The sequence below is a fragment of the Thalassophryne amazonica genome, chromosome 13 (genome assembly GCF_902500255.1).
Source record: "Thalassophryne amazonica chromosome 13, fThaAma1.1, whole genome shotgun sequence".
NCBI lineage: Eukaryota > Metazoa > Chordata > Actinopteri > Batrachoidiformes > Batrachoididae > Thalassophryne > Thalassophryne amazonica.
Window position 1 is genome coordinate 99,396,979 of NC_047115.1, and position 23,887 is coordinate 99,420,865.

The 23,887-nt window shown below is 45.8% G+C and overlaps 1 protein-coding gene and 1 long non-coding RNA gene across 2 annotated transcripts in view; both read right to left on the reverse strand.

Moving 5' to 3' along the window:
• The window catches only part of vps8 (VPS8 subunit of CORVET complex), a 371,669-nt gene that overhangs the window by 169,738 nt on the left and 178,044 nt on the right, over positions 1-23,887 (reverse strand). Inside the window, exons 22-24 of the mRNA XM_034184542.1 lie at positions 6,665-6,754; positions 5,913-5,964; positions 5,772-5,814 (exon numbers count right to left, since the gene is read on the reverse strand). Of these exons, the coding sequence (XP_034040433.1) occupies positions 5,772-5,814; positions 5,913-5,964; positions 6,665-6,754 (185 nt within the window). The remainder of the gene's footprint in view (positions 1-5,771; positions 5,815-5,912; positions 5,965-6,664; positions 6,755-23,887) is intronic.
• Positions 18,483-22,412, reverse strand: LOC117523124. Its single transcript, XR_004564428.1, has 3 exons — positions 22,292-22,412; positions 19,075-19,077; positions 18,483-18,494 (listed from the first exon to the last, which is right to left on the reverse strand). It is a non-coding gene; the product is annotated as an uncharacterized LOC117523124 (long non-coding RNA).

Below are 23,887 nucleotides of genomic sequence, written 5' to 3' on the forward strand. Positions count from 1 at the left end.
TTTTTCTCTAATAGTTAAAATTTTGTTAGCAAAGAAAGTCATGAAGTCATTACTAGTTAAAGTTAATGGAATACTCAGCTCAATAGAGCTCTGACTCTTTGTCAGCCTGGCTACAGTGCTGAAAAGAAACCTGGGGTTGTTCTTATTTTCTTCAATTAGTGATGAGTAGAAAGATGTCCTAGCTTTACGGAGGGCTTTTTTATAGAGCAACAGACTCTTTTTCCAGGCTAAGTGAAGATCTTCTAAATTAGTGAGACGCCATTTCCTCTCCAACTTACGGGTTATCTGCTTTAAGCTACGAGTTTGTGAGTTATACCACGGAGTCAGGCACTTCTGATTTAAAGCTCTCTTTTTCAGAGGAGCTACAGCATCCAAAGTTGTCTTCAATGAGGATGTAAAACTATTGACGAGATACTCTATCTCACTTACAGAGTTTAGGTAGCTACTCTGCACTGTGTTGGTATATGGCATTAGAGAACATAAAGAAGGAATCATATCCTTAAACCTAGTTACAGCGCTTTCTGAAAGACTTCTAGTGTAATGAAACTTATTCCCCACTGCTGGGTAGTCCATCAGAGTAAATGTAAATGTTATTAAGAAATGATCAGACAGAAGGGAGTTTTCAGGGAATACTGTTAAGTCTTCTATTTCCATACCATAAGTCAGAACAAGATCTAAGATATGATTAAAGTGGTGGGTGGACTCATTTACTTTTTGAGCAAAGCCAATAGAGTCTAATAATAGATTAAATGCAGTGTTGAGGCTGTCATTCTCAGCATCTGTGTGGATGTTAAAATCGCCCACTATAATTATCTTATCTGAGCTAAGCACTAAGTCAGACAAAAGGTCTGAAAATTCACAGAGAAACTCACAGTAACGACCAGGTGGACGATAGATAATAACAAATAAAACTGGTTTTTGGAACTTCCAATTTGGATGGACAAGACTAAGAGACAAGCTTTCAAATGAATTAAAGCTCTGTCTGGGTCTTTGATTAATTAATAAGCTGGAATGGAAGATTGCTGCTAATCCTCCGCCCCGGCCCGTGCTACGAGCATTCTGACAGTTAGTGTGACTCGGGGGTGTTGACTCATTTAAACTAACATATTCATCCTGCTGTAACCAGGTTTCTGTTAGGCAGAATAAATCAATATGTTGATCAATTATTATATCATTTACCAACAGGGACTTAGAAGAGAGAGACCTAATGTTTAATAGACCACATTTAACTGTTTTAGTCTGTGGTGCAGTTGAAGGTGCTATATTATTTTTTCTTTTTGAATTTTTATGCTTAAATAGATTTTTGCTGGTTATTGGTAGTCTGGGAGCAGGCACCGTCTCTACGGGGATGGGGTAATGAGGGGATGGCAGGGGGAGAGAAGCTGCAGAGAGGTGTGTAAGACTACAACTCTGCTTCCTGGTCCCAACCCTGGATAGTCACGGTTTGGAGGATTTAAGAAAATTGGCCAGATTTCTAGAAATGAGAGCTGCTCCATCCAAAGTGGGATGGATGCCGTCTCTCCTAACATGTATCATAGTCAGTGGACAAAATATTTCCTCTTCTGCCTCCATGAAAATCTCATAATGTGTGCAATTTGGCTGACTGACAAATCCTGTATTGCATAAATTATTTTGGTAGGACAGGCTTTATAGGGAGACAAGAACCTGTGCAAAATGAGTTATTCTGCATTTATCAAGTGTGGAGGCACGTGACGCATTTGAAAAACACACTGACTTTCCTACTTTGTGAGCACAAAATAGTCCACAGCTGTCCAGATAAAAAATATATAGTGTGCTTTTGTGTGTATGACATGTGGTCTTGTCATGGGTGCAGTATAACAGATTGATAAATCTCAGTGTATAATTTATTATATATATATATATATATATATATATATATATATATAAAATGCATCCATGCAGTCAGAACCGTTTACCTTCTGATCGCCAATTAACAGCAACTTCTACAGATTACCTCAGATTTTATTCAGTCTTGTGTGAAAACAAGCCTCTGTGTAAAATGAGTTCCCTGTTATTTTTCTCAAGCATGGAGGCGTGTGATGCATTTGAAAGCACACTGTTCCTCTTTGACTTCCCCTCTTTGTTTGTGCAAAACAGTCCACGACTCTGTATGCAGAGAAACAGAAAGAAGCCCAAACACCTCGGACAGGTGTTTTACAAGGAGCACATGAAGCCACGTTTCAGCACCACGGAGCTGTCCATCTCTTTTCCCTTTATGTCCTCTTCAGCACCACGGAGCTGTCCATCTCTTTTCCCCTTTATGTCCTCTTCAGCACCACGGAGCTGTCCATCTCTTTTCCCCTTTATGTCCTCTTCAGCACCACGGAGCTGTCCATCTCTTTTCCCCTTTATGTCCTCTTCAGCACCACGGAGCTGTCCATCTCTTTTCCCTTTATGTCCTCTTCAGCACCACGGAGCTGTCCATCTCTTTTCCCTTTATGTCCTCTTCAGCACCACGGAGCTGTCCATCTCTTTTCCCTTTATGTCCTCTTCAGCACCACGGAGCTGTCCATCTCTTTTCCCTTTATGTCCTCTTCAGCACCACGGAGCTGTCCATCTCTTTTCCCTTTATGTCCTCTTTCTTACTATAAGCGAAGTGCACATCTCAGGCCACGTGGTGCATTATGGGCAGGCTAACGTTTTCAGCTACCAACCCACAAGCTATGGCAGCGGAAAGCAGCGAGGAGTGCTGCGTGTGCTGCATCTGTACAGAAAGTACCATTAGTGCCGATGAAGGAGGAAGAGAGCGCTGCTGTCGAAAATGACCCGTGCTTGTTGATAGTTGGAGAAAAACAAATTTCTGACCCCTTGAAGGCAACTGACGGATGGTTAGACGAAATCCAAAGTCTGAAACTGTGGATACTGCAGAATATTTGCTAAGCAGGGATGAGAAATCGCAACTCTGCCGGCTTCATAATGACGACAATGAAGGTGAGTCTCACATATAACGTCTTTGGTGTCACGTTTGTTTTGATAAGTTGACATACAATGATATGTGCAGGATGCAGTTTGTTTATAGAACATGTCAATTTTACAATATTACGCGCCACGTCATTCATGGCGCGACATTACAGTCATAAGCCGATGCACGAAAACGGCGGCACGGTTTCAGGACATTGACAAAATAAATGTGTGCAAAAAACTTTCAATTTTAGTCCGTCTTTTACGTCTGTCTGGAACTTTCTTTTCTGTGGGGAAATTGTGTAGAATGAACGGAGGTTTACGACCACATTTCTTCTTCTTTCCGACTGTGTGGACTCGGCAGAGCTTTGCAATCGTGTGTTTTCAGCCAACAAGCCTATAAATTCCGTTCGAGCATTTGAAAACAGCACAATGCGCCCCTGTCATTATTGTATGTGTCACTTAAGGCTTAAAGCCTTTGAAACAATCCCTGTAAAAGTCTTAACTTTTACAGTCCGCTAATGTTACTGTATACAAACTTCAATGGGAGAGGTGTGAGTGTGGTAGCTGGGATTTTTGCCCCCGTTTGACCCACGCATGCGTAGATGCGATGCGCACTTCACTTATTCATGCGAGTAAAGTTTTTTACAACCCACAAGAACTCCACATCTGCAAGAAATTAAAGCTACACTGTTCCACCATGAGCCTGCTGCTGAAATAGATCTGAGCTTGTGTGACTGTTACCATGTTGCAACTGTGTCTCTGCTACACGGTCTGTGCCCAAACTCTACAGACACACACGGACACGTGCATGTGCCGTGGAATTTTGTAAAAATGGACAAATACACCAGACACAGAGACGACATGCCTCCTGTGTTGTTGGTGTGTCGTTGTCCAAAAGACAAACCGATGTCCCCGACATATTGGGGACGTTCCGTGTCAGGAAATGTGTCATCAACAGTCATGTTGATGATGGGGGTAGGTGGGTTCACACCATCATGGCCTGAATCAAATTCTGAATGACTGCATACCAAACAACAGCTTTGTAATAAACACTGTGTTGAAACGGAAAAACCACACGTGACTGAACAGGTGAACAGCTGGGGCAAAAGTAATATCATTCTGAGCCTGTGTGGCAGAGAAAAACACTCTAAACCCACTGACCAGTGAAAACCACGACCGACATCTACAGAGTTTATCATCAGCCCTTTTAAAGTTTTTACTGATATGACATGTCAATTAATTTCAATATAATAAAGGATCATTAACCGAGCATGAGGTCTGTTATGGGAAAATATCAGACGAGGTCTTGACAGTACGGGCCAAGCGTTAGTGAGGTTAATCATTAGTTTATTAAGTGGCTGTTGGGAGCTGTGTTTGTATCTTGTTTGTCCACTTAGAGCTCGTTTGCTGATAATTCTTGCAGTTCAAACTCGTCAGTGTAATGACGTTTCCTGGGAGAATGGTCCTGTTCGTCGCTCAGAATTTCTTTGTTGGCTTTTTGTTTTGTCTTAATCTGCACCATAAAAATTGTAAACAAATTTTCAAATCTGCTACGCGATCTGGACAATGTCATGGTCTGATATTTGAAAATATTAGACCGGAAATCAGCCAATCAGAGCGCGCGTACCGTCATAGCCATATAATACTATTTTTTATTGTGTTTTAGATGTAGTCATATAGGAAGTCCCCTCGTCTTGCCACAGCAGACCTGAGATGGAGATGCACATTGATTTGGCACAAGTTTTATGCCAACCATCTTAACACAACTCCTCATTACAGGGAGAATGGGCAGGCGTGGTCTTGAACCAGGAACCTTCTGCTCTGGAAACAAGTGAATGAACATCTTGTCCACCACACTGCCTGTTTTGCTCGTACCAATTCTCTGTGTGCCATCGGTAACCTGGTGCCCCTCGTCTTTGTTATGACCTCAGACTGTCTGCGTCCTGGATGTAGCCTGCGTGACCCCACCCATTGGTTTCCTGTAGAGGCGCGGAATAGCTGAAATGAAGCTCGCGTCTGGGCTATGATGTGGGCGTCGCCATGTTCAGCAGCTGTATGATGAACTTACTAATACATAAAGGGGCAGAGCATGGGTGACCCAGTGTGTGATGAAAGATGGCTGGACACGCCCCTCTCTTAGAGTCCAAACCACCTAACCTGGGCTCAGGTGTTCATCAAATCATATTTTCAGGGACTGTGCAGTGGCTCTGCTAACAATTTACTTTGTTGTGGACGTTAAAAGTTATCAGCTGTGTGTTTTCTCAGTAATCGTACCTTAAGTGGATCTAACAAACTGAGCTACCGCGAAAACTGCTAACGCCATTAGCATACAATATTAAATCTGACAAGAGTTTCACTTAGCATGAATACTGCAACAGTACTACAAAACAACACACAGTCTCCACAACCAGAAGCATCGCACAGACAGAGGAGGAGGAGTCACTGAGCTCAGCAGCTGTCACTCAAATTGACCACACCCCCAAACTTACAGAACTTTATGTCTTAAAACGTTTTAAACTAAGAAGTTAGAAAAAACTCCCCCCCCCTACAGGTGTCATGGAGGAAACTGCCTACAGACACAAAACTGTTTTTTGTATCAGGCTGTGACCATATTTATTTCTGCTCTAAAGTTGGACATTTTAACATGGACTCCTATGGAAATGTGCTCCGTTTTGGAGCCAGCCTCAAGTGGCCAGTCAAGGAACTGCACTTCCACATAGGCATCATTTCAAGCTGTCTCTAGCTGCTGCTTTGTCGTTGCACATGAAGTGAGTTTGCCACATCTCAAACCTGGGCTCAGAGACACCAGCTGTGTGCTAAAGGATGTGATAACTGTCTTAACCCACCTTATGTAGACTAACAGTTTGTTTCCCATCACCACCTCTTTATCTGTCCAAAAAGAGAAGGCTGTTAAAGTGCTGTTGGACATTTATCTGCCACAGAGACATTTGAAACAGCTAATCTGCACTCTGGACCAACACACTGACCTGTTAGAGTCCGTCCCTCACTGAGCGTTGGACCAATGACTGAGAAGAGCTTCTGAGATACAGCAAGGCAGAATATGAAAAGTGGAAACCGTGTTTCACAAAAGCATTGTTGTTTTATGATGAGAAAAATAAATCTGTGATGTCTGTATTTCCCTAATTCAAAATAAACAGATATGCAAAACATTGTCCCATTTACTTCACTGTTCATCATCACGACTCCTTTTACAATAAAAAGGATGTTCCCTTTGCCCACAGCAGCCTGTACTCAATGTTCTTGAAATGGAGCAATATCTCCGCCTGCTGGACATTTATCATTAATTCAGGTACAACAGAACTTCACCAACAGGTCTAGTTATTAATAGTATGTCCAACTCAGTCTTCTTTGTTATGAATATATTTTACTCTTCAGAGGTACCGTGCTGCTTAGAGCGATGAAAGAAATACGAGGACGATAACTTTTTATCAACAGGTGACAATTTTATAACAAAACAGCCAGAAGTGTAAGAAAAATGAGGCACATGAATAAGGAAACATCCCATCAAGACTTTACCATGTGAACAGAGCACAGTTCCTCCCAAAAGAACGATCTGAAATCAATCTATGAACACGAGGAGGCAACTCAGGATGTCATTTCCTGGTATTTACATCTTGATATATTAAAGAACTTGTTCTTTTGCATCTTTTTTTGACCCACTCCACCTTGCTTTTTCTTTGGAAAGATGGAAGAACAGTTGAATGCATGATGGTCTTACCTCCATCGGTGTGATGTAGTCATTCATGCCACTGTTGAAAATGTAGATCATAGCATCATAGAGCTGGTTTTCCCAACATATCTGAACCACCTGGAAACACACACAGGAGACGGGTGACAGCAAAAACCATCAATGAAAATACAACAACTAACTACACTGAAAGCAAAACGGCACATAACAGTGAATGTAAAGTCCAGAAGCTCGAAGGACTGTGTCCTCATTGAACTCTTATCACTGAGAACTACTGAGTATAATTTACAGTGTAAATATCCCGATACTGATCCAGGGATTATGTGACTGGCACTGTTCATGAAGCTGGCAGTAGCTTTATACAGGCTGTTCCACTGCTGAATTTTTGCCTATGTTCACTATTTCAGCTGACATAACCAACTTGCACAGTGACAAAGCCACTAAGAATGAATGTAATCAATTGGCAGACAAGAGCTGTAAGCTGACTGGCACCAGTATAAATTTAATTTCTGTTTCTCTCGATCTCTAAGTTCAAACAACCTGGATATTTGATCCTATACCAACAAAATTGTTTAAGGACCTATGACCCGTTCTTGGGCCGACTGTGCTGGAAATTGTTAATCTTTCATTAAGCTCTGGTTCTGTGCCTGGGTGTTTTAAATCTGCAGTGATTAAACCACTGCTTAAGAAATCTGGTCATGACCCTGGTGTATTGAGTAATTACAGGCCGATATCAAATCTGTCATTCTGTTCTAAAATTCTGGAAAAAGTGGTCTTGCGGCAGCTTGTAGATGATCTTACTGAGAATAATCTCTTTGAGCCATTTCAGTCTGCTTTTAGAAAACATCACTCAACAGAGACAGCGCTTACCAGAGTGGTGAATGAATTTCCTGTGTGCAATGGATTCAGACACCATGATGGTTTTAGTACTTTTAGATCTTAGTGCTGCATTTGATACTGTGGATCATTGTGTTTTACTTCATAGGCTGGAAAATTACTTTGGGATTACTGGAAGTGTTCTTGCCGGTTTAGCATGGTGGCTTCTCCTGTCTCTCCCGCACTTTTCTGCTCTGGGTGTGAAATGTTTAGTTATTCCTCGGCCTCCTTTAGCAGTAATGGTACTTGTAATAAGTGTAGCTTATTCGTAGCTTTGGAGGCCGGGAAGGGCGAAATGGAGACTCGGCTCCGCACCGTGGAAAATTCTACAGCTAGCCAGGCCCCTGTAGTCGGTGCGGACCAAGGTAGCTTAGCCGCCGTTAGTTTCCCTCTGGCAGATCCCGAGCAGCCGGGAAAGCAGGCCGACTGGGTGACTGTGAGGAGGAAGCGTAGCCCTAAACAGAAGCCCCGTGTACACTGCCAACCTGTTCACATTTCTAACCGTTTTTCCCCACTCGACGACACACCCGCCGAGGATCAAACTCTGGTTATTGGTGACTCTGTTTTGAGAAATGTGAAGTTAGCGACACCAGCAACCATAGTCAATTGTCTTCCGGGGGCCAGAGCAGGCGACATTGAAGGAAATTTGAAACTGCTGGCTAAGGCTAAGCGTAAATTTGGTAAGATTGTAATTCACGTCGGCAGTAATGACACCCAGTTACGCCAATCGGAGGTCACTAAAATTAACTTTGAATCGATGTGTAACTTTGCAAAAACAATGTCGGACTCTGTAGTTTTCTCTGGGCCCCTCCCCAATCGGACCGGGAGTGACATGTTTAGCCGCATGTTCTCCTTGAATTGCTGGCTGTCTGAGTGGTGTCCAAAAAATGAGGTGGGCTTCATAGATAATTGGCAAAGCTTCTGGGGAAAACCTGGTCTTGTTAGGAGAGACGGCATCCATCCCACTTTGGATGGAGCAGCTCTCATTTCTAGAAATCTGGCCAATTTTCTTAAATCCTCCAAACCGTGACTATCCAGGGTTGGGACCAGGAAGCAGAGTTGTAGTCTTACACACCTCTCTGCAGCTTCTCTCCCCCTGCCATCCCCTCATTACCCCATCCCCGTAGAGACGGTGCCTGCTCCCAGACCACCAATAACCAGTAAAAATCTATTTAAGCATAAAAATTCAAAAAGAAAAAATAATATAGCACCTTCAACTGCACCACAGACTAAAACAGTTAAATGTGGTCTATTAAACATTAGGTCCCTCTCTTCTAAGTCCCTGTTAGTAAATGATATAATAATTGATCAACATATTGATTTATTCTGCCTTACAGAAACCTGGTTACAGCAGGATGAATATGTTAGTTTAAATGAGTCAACACCCCCGAGTCATACTAACTGCCAGAATGCTCGTAGCACGGGCCGAGGCGGAGGATTAGCAGCAATATTCCATTCCAGCTTATTAATTAATCAAAAACCCAGACAGAGCTTTAATTCATTTGAAAGCTTGACTCTTAGTCTTGTCCATCCAAATTGGAAGTCCCAAAAACCAGTTTTATTTGTTATTATCTATCATGCACCTGGTCGTTACTGTGAGTTTCTCTGTGAATTTTCAGACCTTTTGTCTGACTTAGTGCTTAGCTCAGATAAGATAATTATAGTGGGCGATTTTAACATCCACACAGATGCTGAGAATGACAGCCTCAACACTGCATTTAATCTATTATTAGACTCAATTGGCTTTGCTCAAAATGTAAATGAGTCCACCCACCACTTTAATCATATCTTAGATCTTATTCTGACTTATGGAAATTGAAGACTTAACAGTATTCCCTGAAAACTCCCTTCTGTCTGATCATTTCTTAATAACATTTAGATTTACTCTGATGGACTACCCAGCAGTGGGGAATAAGTTTCATTACACTAGAAGTCTTTCAGAAAGCGCTGTAACTAGGTTTAAGGATATGATTCCTTCTTTATGTTCTCTAATGCCATATACCAACACAGTGCAGAGTAGCTACCTAAACTCTGTAAGTGAGATAGAGTATCTCGTCAATAGTTTTACATCCTCATTGAAGACAACTTTGGATGCTGTAGCTCCTCTGAAAAAGAGAGCTTTAAATCAGAAGTGCCTGACTCCGTGGTATAACTCACAAACTCGCAGCTTAAAGCAGATAACCCGTAGGTTGGAGAGGAAATGGCGTCTCACTAATTTAGAAGATCTTCACTTAGCCTGGAAAAAGAGTCTGTTGCTCTATATAAAAGCCCTCCGTAAAGCTAGGACATCTTACTACTCATCACTAATTGAAGTAAATAAGAACAACCCCAGGTTTCTTTTCAGCACTGTAGCCAGGCTGACAAAGAGTCAGAGCTCTATTGAGCCGAGTATTCCATTAACTTTAACTAGTAATGACTTCATGACTTTCTTTGCTAATAAAATTTTAACTATTAGAGAAAAAATTACTCATAACCATCCCAAAGACATATCGTTATCTTTGGCTGCTTTCAGTGATGCCGGTATTTGGTTAGACTCTTTCTCTCCGATTGTTCTGTCTGAGTTATTTTCATTAGTTACTTCCTCCAAACCATCAACATGTCTATTAGACCCCATTCCTACCAGGCTGCTCAAGGAAGCCCTACCATTATTTAATGCTTCGATCTTAAATATGATCAATCTATCTTTATTAGTTGGCTATGTACCACAGGCTTTTAAGGTGGCAGTAATTAAACCATTACTTAAAAAGCCATCACTTGACCCAGCTATCTTAGCTAATTATAGGCCAATCTCCAACCTTCCTTTTCTCTCAAAAATTCTTGAAAGGGTAGTTGTAAAACAGGTAACTGATCATCTGCAGAGGAATGGTCTATTTGAAGAGTTTCAGTCAGGTTTTAGAATTCATCATAGCACAGAAACAGCATTAGTGAAGGTTACAAATGATCTTCTTATGGCCTCAGACTGTGGACTCATCTCTGTGCTTGTTCTGTTAGACCTCAGTGCTGCTTTTGATACTGTTGACCATAAAATTTTATTACAGAGATTAGAGCATGCCATAGGTATTAAAGGCACTGCGCTGCGGTGGTTTGAATCATATTTGTCTAATAGATTACAATTTGTTCATGTAAATGGGGAATCTTCTTCACAGACTAAGGTTAATTATGGAGTTCCTGTTGGGAAAGTGTAGTGACACGGACCCACAACAGGGGGCGTAAATGAACGGACAATGGAAGGAGTCAAATTATAACACTTTACTGTTGTGAATGTCACAACCAAACACAGCAGATTCAGAATGTGCAACAGTCAATTAATAAAGGTGTCGTGTGGGCAGGCTCGACGATAGGAGACGCCCGTCTGGAAACGAACCGGAACCACACGATTTCCACCGCCACCTGAACCCGAGGAATACTGGAGCCGCCAAGTCCCGGAGTCCCCAGGTGGCCACCTTCCCGGCGTGTCGGATCTGGTACTGCTGGCAGAAAGCAAAAGACAGTCAAAGGGTGGGTGTGTGAACACCCAGTAACAATGGTGGGAATGCCACCTCCACCTCTCACTCAACACGTTGCAGCGGTCTCAGATGAAAAGGAGCGCCGTCTTGCAAAGCCTCTGCAAAAACGACCGGTTCTCCTGCAAACACTCACAATAACAGATTTATAAATCACAAAAGGCTGAGAGTATTACCTCCAGATGAAGATGATATCTCGGCAGTTTGGTGGAGGTGTCTTCTTGCTTTTATACCAGATGTGATGATTAGTGACAGCTGTCACGGATGATGGGTGACAGCTGTCACCACGGCTTGTTCCTGAGGCGGCAGCGCCCTCTCGTGCCTGAAGCCCGCACTTCAGGCAGGGCGCCTTCTGGTGGTGAGCCAGCAGTACCTCCTCTTCAGCGGCCCACACAACAGGACCCCCCCCTCAACGGGCGCCTCCTGGCGCCCGACCAGGCTTGTCCGGGTGGCGACGATAGAAATCGGCCAGGAGGGCCGGGTCCAGGATGAAGCTCCTCTTCACCCAGGAGCGTTCTTCGGGTCCATACCCCTCCCAGTCCACCAAATACTGGAAACCCCGGCCCATTTGACGGACGTCCAAGAGCCGGCGAACTGTCCAAGCCGGCTCCCCGTCGATAATACGGGCAGGAGGCGGCGCTGGACCGGGTGCACAGAGGGGCGAGGTGTGATGCGGTTTTATCCTGGAGACATGAAAGACTGGATGGATCCGCAGTGAGGCCGGGAGTTGGAGGACTGAGGACCTTGAGGATGGGGGAAGGGTCCAATGAATCGGTCTTTCAACTTGGGGGACTCGACCTGGAGTGGAATGTCCTTGGTGGAAAGCCACACCTCCTGCCCGGGCTGGTATGTGGGGGCCGGGGACCGTCGACGGTCTGCATGGGCTTTAGCCCTCGTCCGGGCCCTCAACAAGGCCGAACGGGCGGTGCACCACACCCGACGGCATCTCCGCAGGTGGGCCTGGACCGAGGGCACACCAACCTCTCCCTCCACCAAAGGAAACAAAGGGGGTTGGTACCCCAGACACACCTCGAACGGGGAGAGGCCGGTGGCAGAGGACACCTGGCTGTTATGAGCGTACTCGATCCAGGCCAGATGTTCACTCCAAGCCGTCGGGTGTGCGGAGGTCGTGCACCTGAGGGCCTGCTCCAACTCCTGGTTGGCCCGTTCGACCTGTCCGTTAGTCTGCGGGTGATACCCAGACGAGAGGCTTACAGTGGCCCCCAGTTCCCGGCAGAAACTTGTCCACACCTGCGAGGAGAACTGGGGACCGCGATCCGAAAAGATGTCTGTTGGTATCCCATGCAGCCGGACAACATGGTGGACGAGGAGATCCGCCGTCTCCTGGGCCGACGGGAGCTTCGGGAGGGCCACGAAGTGGGCCGCCTTGGAGAAACGGTCCACTATCGTGAGTATGGTGGTGTGTCCCCAGGACGGCGGGAGGCCCATGACAAAATCCAGACCGATGTGGGACCAGGGGCAGTGAGGCACAGGAAGTGGCTGTAGAAGTCCCTGTGCCTTCTGGTGGTCAGCCTTGCCCCTGGCGCAGGTGGTGCAGGCCTGGATGTAAGCCCGGACATCAGTCTCCAGGGACGCCCACCAGAAGCGCTGCCGGACTACTGCCACGGTCCTACGCACCCCTGGGTGGCAGGAGAGCTTGGACCTGTGACAGAAGTCCAGAACGGCAGCTCTGGCTTCTGGTGGGACATATAGTCTGTTCTTCGGCCCTGTTCCGGGATCCGGGCTCTGTGCCAGGGCCTCCCGGACGGTCTTCTCCACGTCCCAGGTCAGAGCAGCCACGATAGTGGACTCCGGGAGAATGGGTTCCGGTGGATCCGACAGCTCGGTCTTGACTTCCTGTTCATGCACCCGGGACAGGGCATCCGATCTTTGGTTTTTGGTCCCGGGGCGGTAGGTGATCCGGAAGTCAAAACAGCCGAAAAACAGTGACCAGCGGGCTTGCCTGGGGTTCAGTCGCTTGGCGGTCCTGATATACTCCAGGTTCCGGTGGTCAGTGAAAACCGTGAAAGGCACTGACGCTCCCTCCAGCAGGTGTCTCCACTCCTCAAGAGCCTCTTTCACCGCAAGGAGCTCTCGATTGCCCACGTCATAGTTCCGCTCTGCTGGGGTCAACCTGCGGGAAAAATAGGCACACGGGTGAAGAACCTTATCGGTTTCTCCGCTCTGGGATAGCACGGCTCCTATCCCTGAGTCAGAGGCGTCCACTTCAACCACAAACTGGCGACCAGGATCGGGCTGCACCAAGACCGGTGCAGTCGAGAACCGGCGTTTCAACTCCCTAAACGCGGCTTCGCACCGATCCGACCAGGTGAAGGGAACTTTTGGTGAGGTCAGGGCCGTCAGGGGGCTAACTACCTGACTATACCCCTTAATGAACCTTCTGTAGAAATTTGCGAAGCCGAGAAACTGTTGCAGCTTCCTACGGCTTGTAGGTTGGGGCCAGTCTCTCACCGCTGCGACCTTGGCCAGATCCGGGGCGACGGAGTTGGAGGAGATGATAAACCCCAGGAAGGACAAAGAAGTGCGGTGAAACTCACACTTCTCTTCTCCCTTCACAAACAACCGGTTCTCCAACAACCGCTGCAGGACCTGACGTACATGCCGTACATGGGTCTCAGGGTCCGGAGAAAAGATGAGTAACCGGAACCGGCAACCGGAATCTAACAGATTCCCTTCTGACCCTGTGTCTACCAGTGCTGGGGCCTGAAGGGTTAAATCCCCACTAAGGATTGTAACTGGGAGTCGTGCGGCAATATGTGTGTGTCCCACGTGAATTTTTTGGCCCACCCTAAGCCCAGTCTCTAGGGGCGGGCGTTGGTGTTTAACCGTTCGGGGCAATCACTCAATTGATGCTCCATTGAGCCACAAACAAAACACGCCCCGCGTGGAAACCTCCTCTGTCTATTAGGTGGTCTAAATGTGGCCCTGCTCGTGTCCATAGCTTCGTCAGCAGGGGGAGCTGTCGCCCCACGGGACGTAGAGGCCAGGGAGCGTGGGAAGGGCGGACCTTTCTTGGACCCGGAAGGAAGAGGGATGGCGCGCGCCCGGCCACGTCCTTCGTCTCGTTCCCGACGGCGTTCCTCCAACCGATTGTCTAACCGTATAACGAGATCAATAAGCCCATCTAATTCCCGCGGTTCATCCTTGGCCACTAGGTGCTCCTTTAGGACTGACGACAGTCCGTTTACAAAGGCGGCGCGGAGCGCAGCGTTATTCCAGCCGGACCTCGCAGCCGCGATGCGGAAGTCGACTGCATAAGCGGCTGCGCTCCGGTGTCCCTGTCTCATCGACAGCAGCACGGTTGAAGCGGTCTCTCCCCTGTTAGGGTGATCAAACACAATTCTGAACTCCCTCACAAACCCAGTGTATGTGTGAAGGAGCCGTGAATTTTGCTCCCAAAGCGCCGTAGCCCAAGCGCGTGCCTCTCCCCGAAGCAGAGTGATCACATAAGCTATTTTGCTTGCGTCTGACGCGTACATGACGGGACGTTGTGCGAAGACGAGCGAACACTGCATAAGAAAGTCCGCGCACGTCTCCACACAACCTCCGTACGGCTCAGGAGGGCTTATGTATGCTTCAGGGGATGGTGGGAGGGGTTGTTGAACCACCACTGGAACATTAATATCTAGCACAGGATCGACAGGAGGAGGAGCTGCAGCAGCGCCCTGAGCGCTCGCCGCCACTTGCGCGGAGAGAGCCTCCACCCTGCGGTTCAGGAGGATGTTTTTCCTGGTTCTCTCCCTCAGCCCCAACCAGTCCCAGCAGAAGACTGCCCCTCCCTGAGCCTGGTTCTGCTGGAGGTTTCTTCCTGTTAAAAGGGAGTTTTTCCTTCCCACTGTCGCCAAGTGCTTGCTCACAGGGGGTCGTTTTGACCGTTGGGGTTTTTACGTAATTATTGTATGGCCTTGCCTTACAATATAAAGCGCCTCGGGGCAACTGTTTGTTGTGATTTGGCGCTATATAAATAAAATTGATTGATTGATTGATTGATTGTGTTGTGCATAATAACACTACAGTGGTCCCTCGCTATAACGCGGTTCACCTTTCGCGGCCTCGCTGTTTCGCAGATTTTTTTTTAGTCCAATTTTGCATGCTTTTTTTACAGTGCATTGTGTTCTGCGTCCTCATCAAGCAGCCGCTCGCGACACTGCGAAGGGAGAGCACGTGCATTGTGTTCTGCATGTCTGTTTATAAGAATCTTCTCGCCCAGAAGAAAAAGAGCGCCAACAACTACCCATAACTGTGTTCTACACTCGGAAAAAGACACCTGCAGCGAGGCTTGAATCAGTGGAAAAAGACGCGACAGCGCAGGGGCGCCAGGGCGAAGAGGCGCGATCAGAGGAACTGTGAAATACTGGTCAGTCACTATTAATAATTTCTTATGTGTCCAACCTCGTACGTTGATTGTTAAAATTAAATTAGTTAGTTCTAAAAGCCATCATAATTATTTATAGGAAAACGTTCTATTTTTATTCCTCAAACAAATGTTTGGGCCTGAAAACAGGTTGGTCTTATTTTTCTACTCAGGTTTGAACTTTGAGAGTGTTTACACACGAGAGAAAAGTGAGAAAATGTTCATGCCTGATTGAGAAAAGTGTATAAAGTGTGTAGTGAGGAGTTTTACAGCTTTAAAATGTCTATAATAATTGTAAAAAAATAACGTTGGCCACTTCTCGGATTTCGCCTATCGCGGGCTATTTTTAGAACGTAACTCCTGCGATAAACGAGGGACCACAGTACTTCTGGCCTTGGTAAAATGAAATTTGGGGTTCCACAGGGGTCTGTGTTAGGCCCCTTGCTTTTCTCACTCTATACAGCGCCCCTTGGGCATATTCTGCGGCATTACGGGATTGCCTTTCATTGTTATGCTGATGATACTCAATTGTACATGCCGGTAACTGCTGGTAATCTTGCCCATATAAAAGCCTTGGAAGATTGCCTTATATCTGTGAGAAGTTGGTTGTCATGTCACCAGTCCACATGTGTTTTGTGGATCTGGAGAAGGCGTTCGACCATGTCCCTCAGGGCACCCTGTGATGGGTGCTCCGGGAGTATGGGGTCCGGGGTCCTTTGCTAAGGGCTATCTGGTCCCTGTACGACCGCAGCAGGAGCTTGGTTCGCATTGCCGGTAGTAAGTCAAACCTGTTTCCAGTGCACGTTGGCCTCCGCCATGGCTGCCCTTTGTCACCAGTTCTGTTCATTATTTTTATGGACATAATTTCTAGGCGCAGCCAGGGTGTAGAGGGGGTCTGGTTTGGGAACCACAGAATCTCGTCTCTGCTGTTTGTGGACGATGTGGTTCTGTTGGCTTCGTCAAATCAGGACCTTCAGTGTACACTGGGGCGGTATGCAGCCGAGTGTGAAGTGTCCGGGATGAAAATCAGCACCTCCAAATCCGAAGCCATGGTTCTCGACCGGAAAAAGGTGCTTTGCCCTCTTCAGGTCAGTGGAGTGTCCTTGCCTCAAGTGGAGGAGTTTAAGTATCTTGGGGTCTTGTTCACGAGTGAGGGACGGATGGAGCGTGAGATCAATAGACGGATCGGTGCAGCATCTGCAGTGATGCGTTTACTGTTTCGGACCGTCGTGGTGAAGACAGAGCTGAGTAGGGGGGCAAAGCTCTTGATTTACCGATCGATCTATGTTCCGATCCTCACCTATGGTCATGAGATTTGGCTCATGACCGAAAGAACGAGATCGCAAGTACAAGCGGCCGAGATGAGTTTCCTCCGCAGGGTGGCTGGACGCTCCCTTAGAGATAAGGTGAGGACCTTGGTCACTCGGGAGGAGCTCGGAGTTGAGCCGCTGCTCCTCCACGTCGAAAGGAGTCAGTTGAGGTGGCTCGGGCATCTTTTCCGGATGCCCTCTGGACGCCTCGCTGGAGAGGTGTTCCGGGCACGTCCCATTGGGAGGAGGCCCCGGGGAAGACCCAGGACACGCTGGAAGGACTACATCTTTCGGCTGGCTTGGGAACGCCTTGGAGTTCCCCCGGAGGAGCTAGGGGAGGTGTGTGTGGATCTGGAGGTCTGGGCGGCTTTGCTTGAGCTGCTGCCCCTGCGACCCGACTCCGGATAAAGCGGAAGAAAATGGATGGATGGATGGATGGATGGAAGTTGGTTGTCTAGTAATTTCCTACTCTTGAATTCTGATAAGACTGAAATGATGGTTCTTGGTCCAGCCAGACATCGGCATCATTTTGACCAGTTGGCGCTTAATTTTGGTTTGTGTGTTGTGCATCATACGGACAAAGTGAGGAATCTTGGAGTATTTTTCGATCCTACATTGTTTTTTGGCCCCCACATTAGAGACATTACGAGGACTGCTTTCTTTCTTCTGCGAAACATGGTGAGGATTCGTCCCATCCTGTCTATGGCTGATGCTGAGACTTTGATACATGCGTTTATTTCTTCCAGACTAGATTATTGTAATGCTTTATTTTTTGGCCTGCCGCAGTCTAGCATTCGAGGACTTTTGGTACAGAATGCTGCTGCCAGACTTTTGACACAAAGTAGAAGGTTTGACCACATTACTCCCATTCTGGCATCCCTTCATTGGCTACCGGTTTCTGCCATATCAGATTTTAAAGTTTTATTGTTGGTTTATAAAATTGTTCATGGATTGGCACCTTCCTACCTGGCGGACTTGGTTAAGCCCTACGTACCTGCGAGGTCCTTGCGTTCGCAGGGCGCAGGGCTTCTGTGTGTTCCGAGGATGAACAAAAAGTCTGTGGGGTATAGAGCCTTCTCCTACCATGGTCCGGCTCTTTGGAACGATCTACCTGCTGTTATTCGGCAGTCTGACACGGTGGAGACTTTTAAATCAAGACTGAAGACCCACTTTTTTAGACTGTCTTATCATTAATTTAATCTGTTTGTGTTTGCTTTGTAATTTCTTTTTATTCTACTGTGTTTTATCTTTTTATTGTGTTTTTCTTACTTTTAATTTTGATTTTAGATTCATTTGTGTTGTGAATTGTGTGAAGCGCCTTGGGGCGACTTTGTTGTGAGTTGGCGCTATATAAATTAATAAATTGAAACTGAAATTGTTGTATCGTGTAGACGGGAGGACGAGTGGTGATGGGGTTATTCTAAAAGAATAGTACATATGTTGGAAGTTCAGCAAGTGTCAGAGAGCGATGACTGTGAAGTTAGAAAACTGAAGGGGTGATGATGAATATCATCAGTGCATATGCCCCACAGATAGGGTGTGAGATTGGCTTTCATTGTTATGCTGATGATACTCAGTTGTACATGCCGATAACTGCGGGAAATCTCACTCCCATAAAATCCCTGGAGGACTGTCTTCTATCAGTGAGAAGTTGGATGTCTAGTAACTTCCTACTTTTAAGCTCTCATAAGACTGAAATGATGGTTCTTGGTCCAGCGAGACATCGGCATCAGTTTGACCAGCTGGCACTCAGCCTGGGTTCGTGTGTCATACATCATATGGACAAAATGAGGAACCTTGGGGTAATTTTTGATCCCACGTTGTCTTTTGACCTCCACATCAGGGATGTTACTAGGACTGCTTTTTTCCATCTGAGAAATGTAGCGAGGATCCGCCCCATCCTGTCCATGGCTGATGCTGAGACCCTGATACATGCTTTTGTGTTGTGAAAGTGTAGTGACACGGACCCACAACAGGGGGTGCAAATGAACGGCCAATAGATGAGCCAAAAAGTAACAATTTAATGTTGTGAAATGTGCACAACGAAATACAGACAATCTCAGAATATAATTACAGTCAATCCACAAAGGTGACGTGTCGGCAGGCTCGAGGATAGAAGACGTCTGTCCTGAGAAGAGCCGGAACCACACGATTTCCGCCGCCACAGAACCTGGTGAATACTGGAGCTGCCAAGTCCCGAATTCCCAGGTGATCACCGTCCCTGACTGTCGGATCTGGTACTGCTGGCGAGAACAAAGACAGTCAAGTGTAGGTGTGTGCACACCCAGTAACAACAACGGTGGGAATGCCACCTCCACCTCTCACTCAATATGTGTTGCAGCGATCCCTCAGAGGAAAAAGAGTGCCGTCCTGCACAGCCTCCACAAACGAAGGACCGGTACTCCTGCAAACACTCACAATAGACAGATTCAGAAAATACCACAAAGGCTGAGGATATTACCTCCAACGAAGTACGATATCTCGGCGATGAGGTGGAGATGACATCTGGGTTTTATGGAGTGCGATGACGAAGAATGAGTGACAGCTGTCAGGAGTTAATGAGTGACAGCTGTCACTCCCGGCTGTGTCTGTGGCGGCAGCGCCCTCTCGTGCCTGAAGCCCGCACTTCAGGCAGGGCGCCCTTTGGTGGTGGGCCAGCAGTACCTCCTCTTCTGGCGGCCCACACAACACTTTTGTTTCTTCTAGACTGGATTATTGTAATGTTCTGTTTTCAGGGTTACCACAGTCCAGCATTAGGGGTCTTCACTTGGTTCAGACCGCTGCCGCCAGACTTCTGACACATAGCAGAAGGTCTGAACATATCACACCCATTTTGGCATCTTTGCACTGGCTCCCTGTCTCTGTGAGAGCAGATTTTAAGGTTTTGTTATTGACTTATAAGGTTGTTCATGGACTGGCGCCATCTTATCTGGCTGATCTGGTGGAACTCTATGTGCTGGCCCGGGCTTTGCGGTCGCAGGATGCGGGACTTCTCTATGTTCCCAGGGTGAAGAAGAAGTCAGCAGGTCAAAGAGCCTTTTCGCATCGTGCACTCACCCTGTGGAACAGTCTTCCTGCGACCGTGAGGCAGTCTGAGTCCGTGGACATTTTTAAGTCAAGACTCAAAACCTATTTTTATTCTCTTTCTTATGGATAGTTTTTATTTTGTTTTATTCTTTTACTTCTGTTTTTATTTATGTATTTGAATTTTTTTATTCATTTTTAATTATTTATTCAATTTTATGTTGATTTGTTTTATGTAAGGCGCCTTGAGATGGCTTTTGCTGTGATTTGGCGCATTATAAGCTAATTAAAAATAGAGATGAAGGAGAAAGAAGATTTGTGGAGTGAGCTAGATGAGGTGGTGGAGAGTGAACCCAAGCATGAAAGAGTGGTGATAGGAGCGGACTTCAGTGGGCATGTTGGTGAAGGGAACAGAGGTGATGAGGAAGTAATGGGTAGATATGGTATCAAGGACAGGAATGTGGAAGGACGGATGGAAGTTGATTTTGCAAAAAGGATTGAAATGGCTGTGGTGAACAACTACTTTAAGAAAAGGGAGGAGCACAGGGTGACCTATAAGAATGGGGGTGGACTACATTCTGTGTAGGAGATGCAAACTAAAAGAAATCAGAGACTGTAAGGTGGTGGCAGAAGAGAGTGTAGCAAGACAGCATAGGATGGTGGTTTGTAGGACTTTAGAGGTAAAGAAGAAGAAGAAGAGAGTGAGAGTTCAACAAAGGATCAGATGGTGGAAGCTGAAGGTGGAAGGTTGGACTGTTGTGAGCAGGTGAGAGAGGCACTGGATGGAGGGGAAGCAATTTTGGACAACTGGAAAAGTGCTGTAGATGTGGTGAGAGAGACAGACAGGACAGGACTGGGTGGGACATCTGGACAGCATTTGTATTTGTTGTCTTTCTGCCACGTGATTCTGTTTTTTTTCTCTCTCTCTCTCTCTCTGTCTGAGGTGCGGCTCCATCCAGAGGTGGGAGTAGGTGTTTTTCTTCTGCTGGCCTCCTGTCTTGTGTACCAGCATGGACTCCCAAAATTTCCTGTATAATTTCCTGTATTGTCTAGAAAGTAGACAGGAGTACAAGGAGATGTGGGGTAAGGTGAAAAGAGAAGTGCGAAAACCTAAGGAAATGGTGTTTAGTGAGCTGTACAAGAAGTTGAATAATAAGGAAGGAGAAAGGGACTTGTACTGATTGGGCAGACAAAGGGACACAGCTGGAAAGGATGTGCAGCAGGTTAGAGTGGCAAAAGATGCAGATGGTAATTTGCTGACAAGCAGGGAGGGTGTGTTGAGAAGGTCAATGTCAATGTCAATGTCAAATTTATTTATATAGCACATTTAATACAGAAAAACTGCCCAAAGTGCTGGACACACCCAAAAAAAAATACAAATAATAATAATAAAAACACAGCAGGAACAAAATGGCTAAAATGATAATCACAACCAAATCAGGAATCGGCTAGCTTGAGTCGAAAGCCAGAGCAAACAAATGAGTTTTTAACCAAGACCTGAAGATGTTTAAAGACGGGGCCATACGGACATTCAAAGGAAGCCTGTTCCAGAGTCTCGGAGCCGCCATTGAAAATGCACGGTCTCCCCTGGTTTTCAGCCAGGATCTCGGCACTTCCAGAGTCAATTGATTGGCCGATCTCATGTTTCGACCTGGAGCATGAACCGACAGAAGCTCGGAGAGGTAAGAAAGAGCCAATCCATTTAAACATTTAAAAACCAACAGCAACAATTTGAAATGAATCCTGTAACTGACTGGAAGCCAGTGCAGAGAGGCCAGTACAGGAGTTATGTGGTCCCGCTTTCTGGTGCCTGTAAGCAACTGCGCTGCAGCATTTTGGACCAATTGCAGACGGTGAATGGACATTTGATCTAGCCCACAATACAGGGAGTTACAGTAGTCCAAACGACAGGTGACAAAAGCATGAATCACTCTCTCCAAGTCAGCCCGGGGCAAATAGCATTTAACTTTACCCAAGAGACGAAGCTGAAAAAAGCTAGACTTGATTACAGAGTTAATTTGCTTTTCAAATTTAAAAGAACTGTCAAAGACAACACCAAGATTCCTTACAGATGGGTGGCAGTGGTTACTCAGCGAGCCCAGAGCAGTGGCATCAAATGAGTTCCCAAATACCACAATCTCAGTTTTAGAGTCATTCAGATTAAGACAGTTATGGGTCAACCAGTCCGTCACTTCCTTCAAACAATTTTTCAAAAGTTTAAAATTGTCTCTGCCCGGGTACAGCGGAAGATAAATTTGCAGATCATCTGCAAAGCAGTGAAAAGGAATATTATATTTTCTAAAAACTGGCCCGAGTGGCAGCATATACAGAGAAAACAACAAAGGGCCCAAAATGGAACCCTGTGGTACTCCGCATTTTAGTGGGGCAACGTCAGACGAATAAGGGCCAAGGTGCACAGCAAATGACCGATTTTCCAAATACGATGTAAACCAACGTAAGGCAGTACCTTTAATGCCAACATGGTTTTCAAGGCGCGACAACAGAATTTTATGGTCAACTGTGTCAAACGCTGCGGTTAAATCTAAAAGAATTAAAACAATAGAATGACCAGAATCAACAGTTAAAATTAAATCATTAAAAACTCTTAAAAGTGCAGTTTCAGTGCTATGGCGCAACTTAAAACCAGATTGAAATTTTTCAAAAATGCCATTAGCCTCCAAGTAAGTTTGAATTTGTTTAAAAAACAAATTTTCCAATATTTTGGACAGAAAAGGCAACTTAGAAATTGGCCTATAATTTGCAAGGACTTCAGAATCCAAATTTTGCTTTTGAAGCAAGGGCTGAACAACCGCATGCTTAAAAGAACTAGGGACACAGCCAGAAGTCAGCGATAGATTCATGATCTTCAGTAAATAAGGGCCAACCACATCAAATGCATATCTGAGCAATTTGGGAGGAAGACAATCAAGTGGACAGTTAGAGGGTCAGAGCTTTTGCACAGCAACAGACAGATCACAGAGTAATTTGCTCAAAACACTCAAAAGCCGTAGAACAGACTATGTTCATGGAGGGATTTGCCTCAAAAGAGGCAGAGGTTGAAGCCCTGATGGCAGATATTTTATCAATAAAAAAAGCTAATAAAACTATCACACAATGCTTGAAAGTAAACAACACTGTTTAACTCTTGTTTAAAACATTAAACAGGACCTGGGGTCTCTTAATATTTGACACAATTAAATTTGACATGTAATCAGCTTTCGCAGATTTGACTGTTCTCTGATAATTTGACAAACAGTCCCTTAAAATGTCCAATGACACACAAAGTTTATCCTTTTTCCACCTTCTTTCAGCCCTTCTACATTCTCGCCTCAGTGCACGAGTGGTGTCATTTAACCAAGGCTCAGCTGCAGACTGAGCCTTTTGGATTTTCAAAGGCGCAAGCAAATCCAAAATAGAGATGCAAGTTGAATTGAACATTTCCATAGTCTCTTCAATTGAGCTAGTTGACAAATCCAAAGTCGGCACCAGGGAAATAAATGCGCTCGAGAATTTCTCTGCCGTTGAAGAGTTAATTACGCGCCACATACACGTCAGGGCGCACGGCATAGATGGGGCACAAGGCAATTTTACCGAAAATAAAACAGGAAAGTGGTCTGAAATCTGCGTTGTACAGAGGTCCTCAATGTAAACATTCATGCCATAAGACAGAACAAGAGCAAGAGAGTGCCCTTTCTCATGCGTGGGCCCAGTGACCCACTGTGTAAGATTAAAAGAATCAATAGTATTTAAAAAGTCCTTGAGCAGAGGCTTAGATTCAATCAATCAATCAATCAATTTTTTTTTTATATAGCGCCAAATCACAACAAACAGTTGCCCCAAGGCGCTTTATATTGTAAGGCAAGGCCATACAATAATGATGTAAAACCCCAACGGTCAAAACGACCCCCTGTGAGCAAGCACTTGGCTACAGTGGGAAGGAAAAACTCCCTTTTAACAGGAAGAAACCTCCAGCAGAACCAGGCTCAGGGAGGGGCAGTCTTCTGCTGGGACTGGTTGGGGCTGAGGGAGAGAACCAGGAAAAAGACATGCTGTGGAGGGGAGCAGAGATCGATCACTAATGATTAAATGCAGAGTGGTGCATACAGAGCAAAAAGAGAAAGAAACAGTGCATCATGGGAACCCCCCAGCAGTCTACGTCTATAGC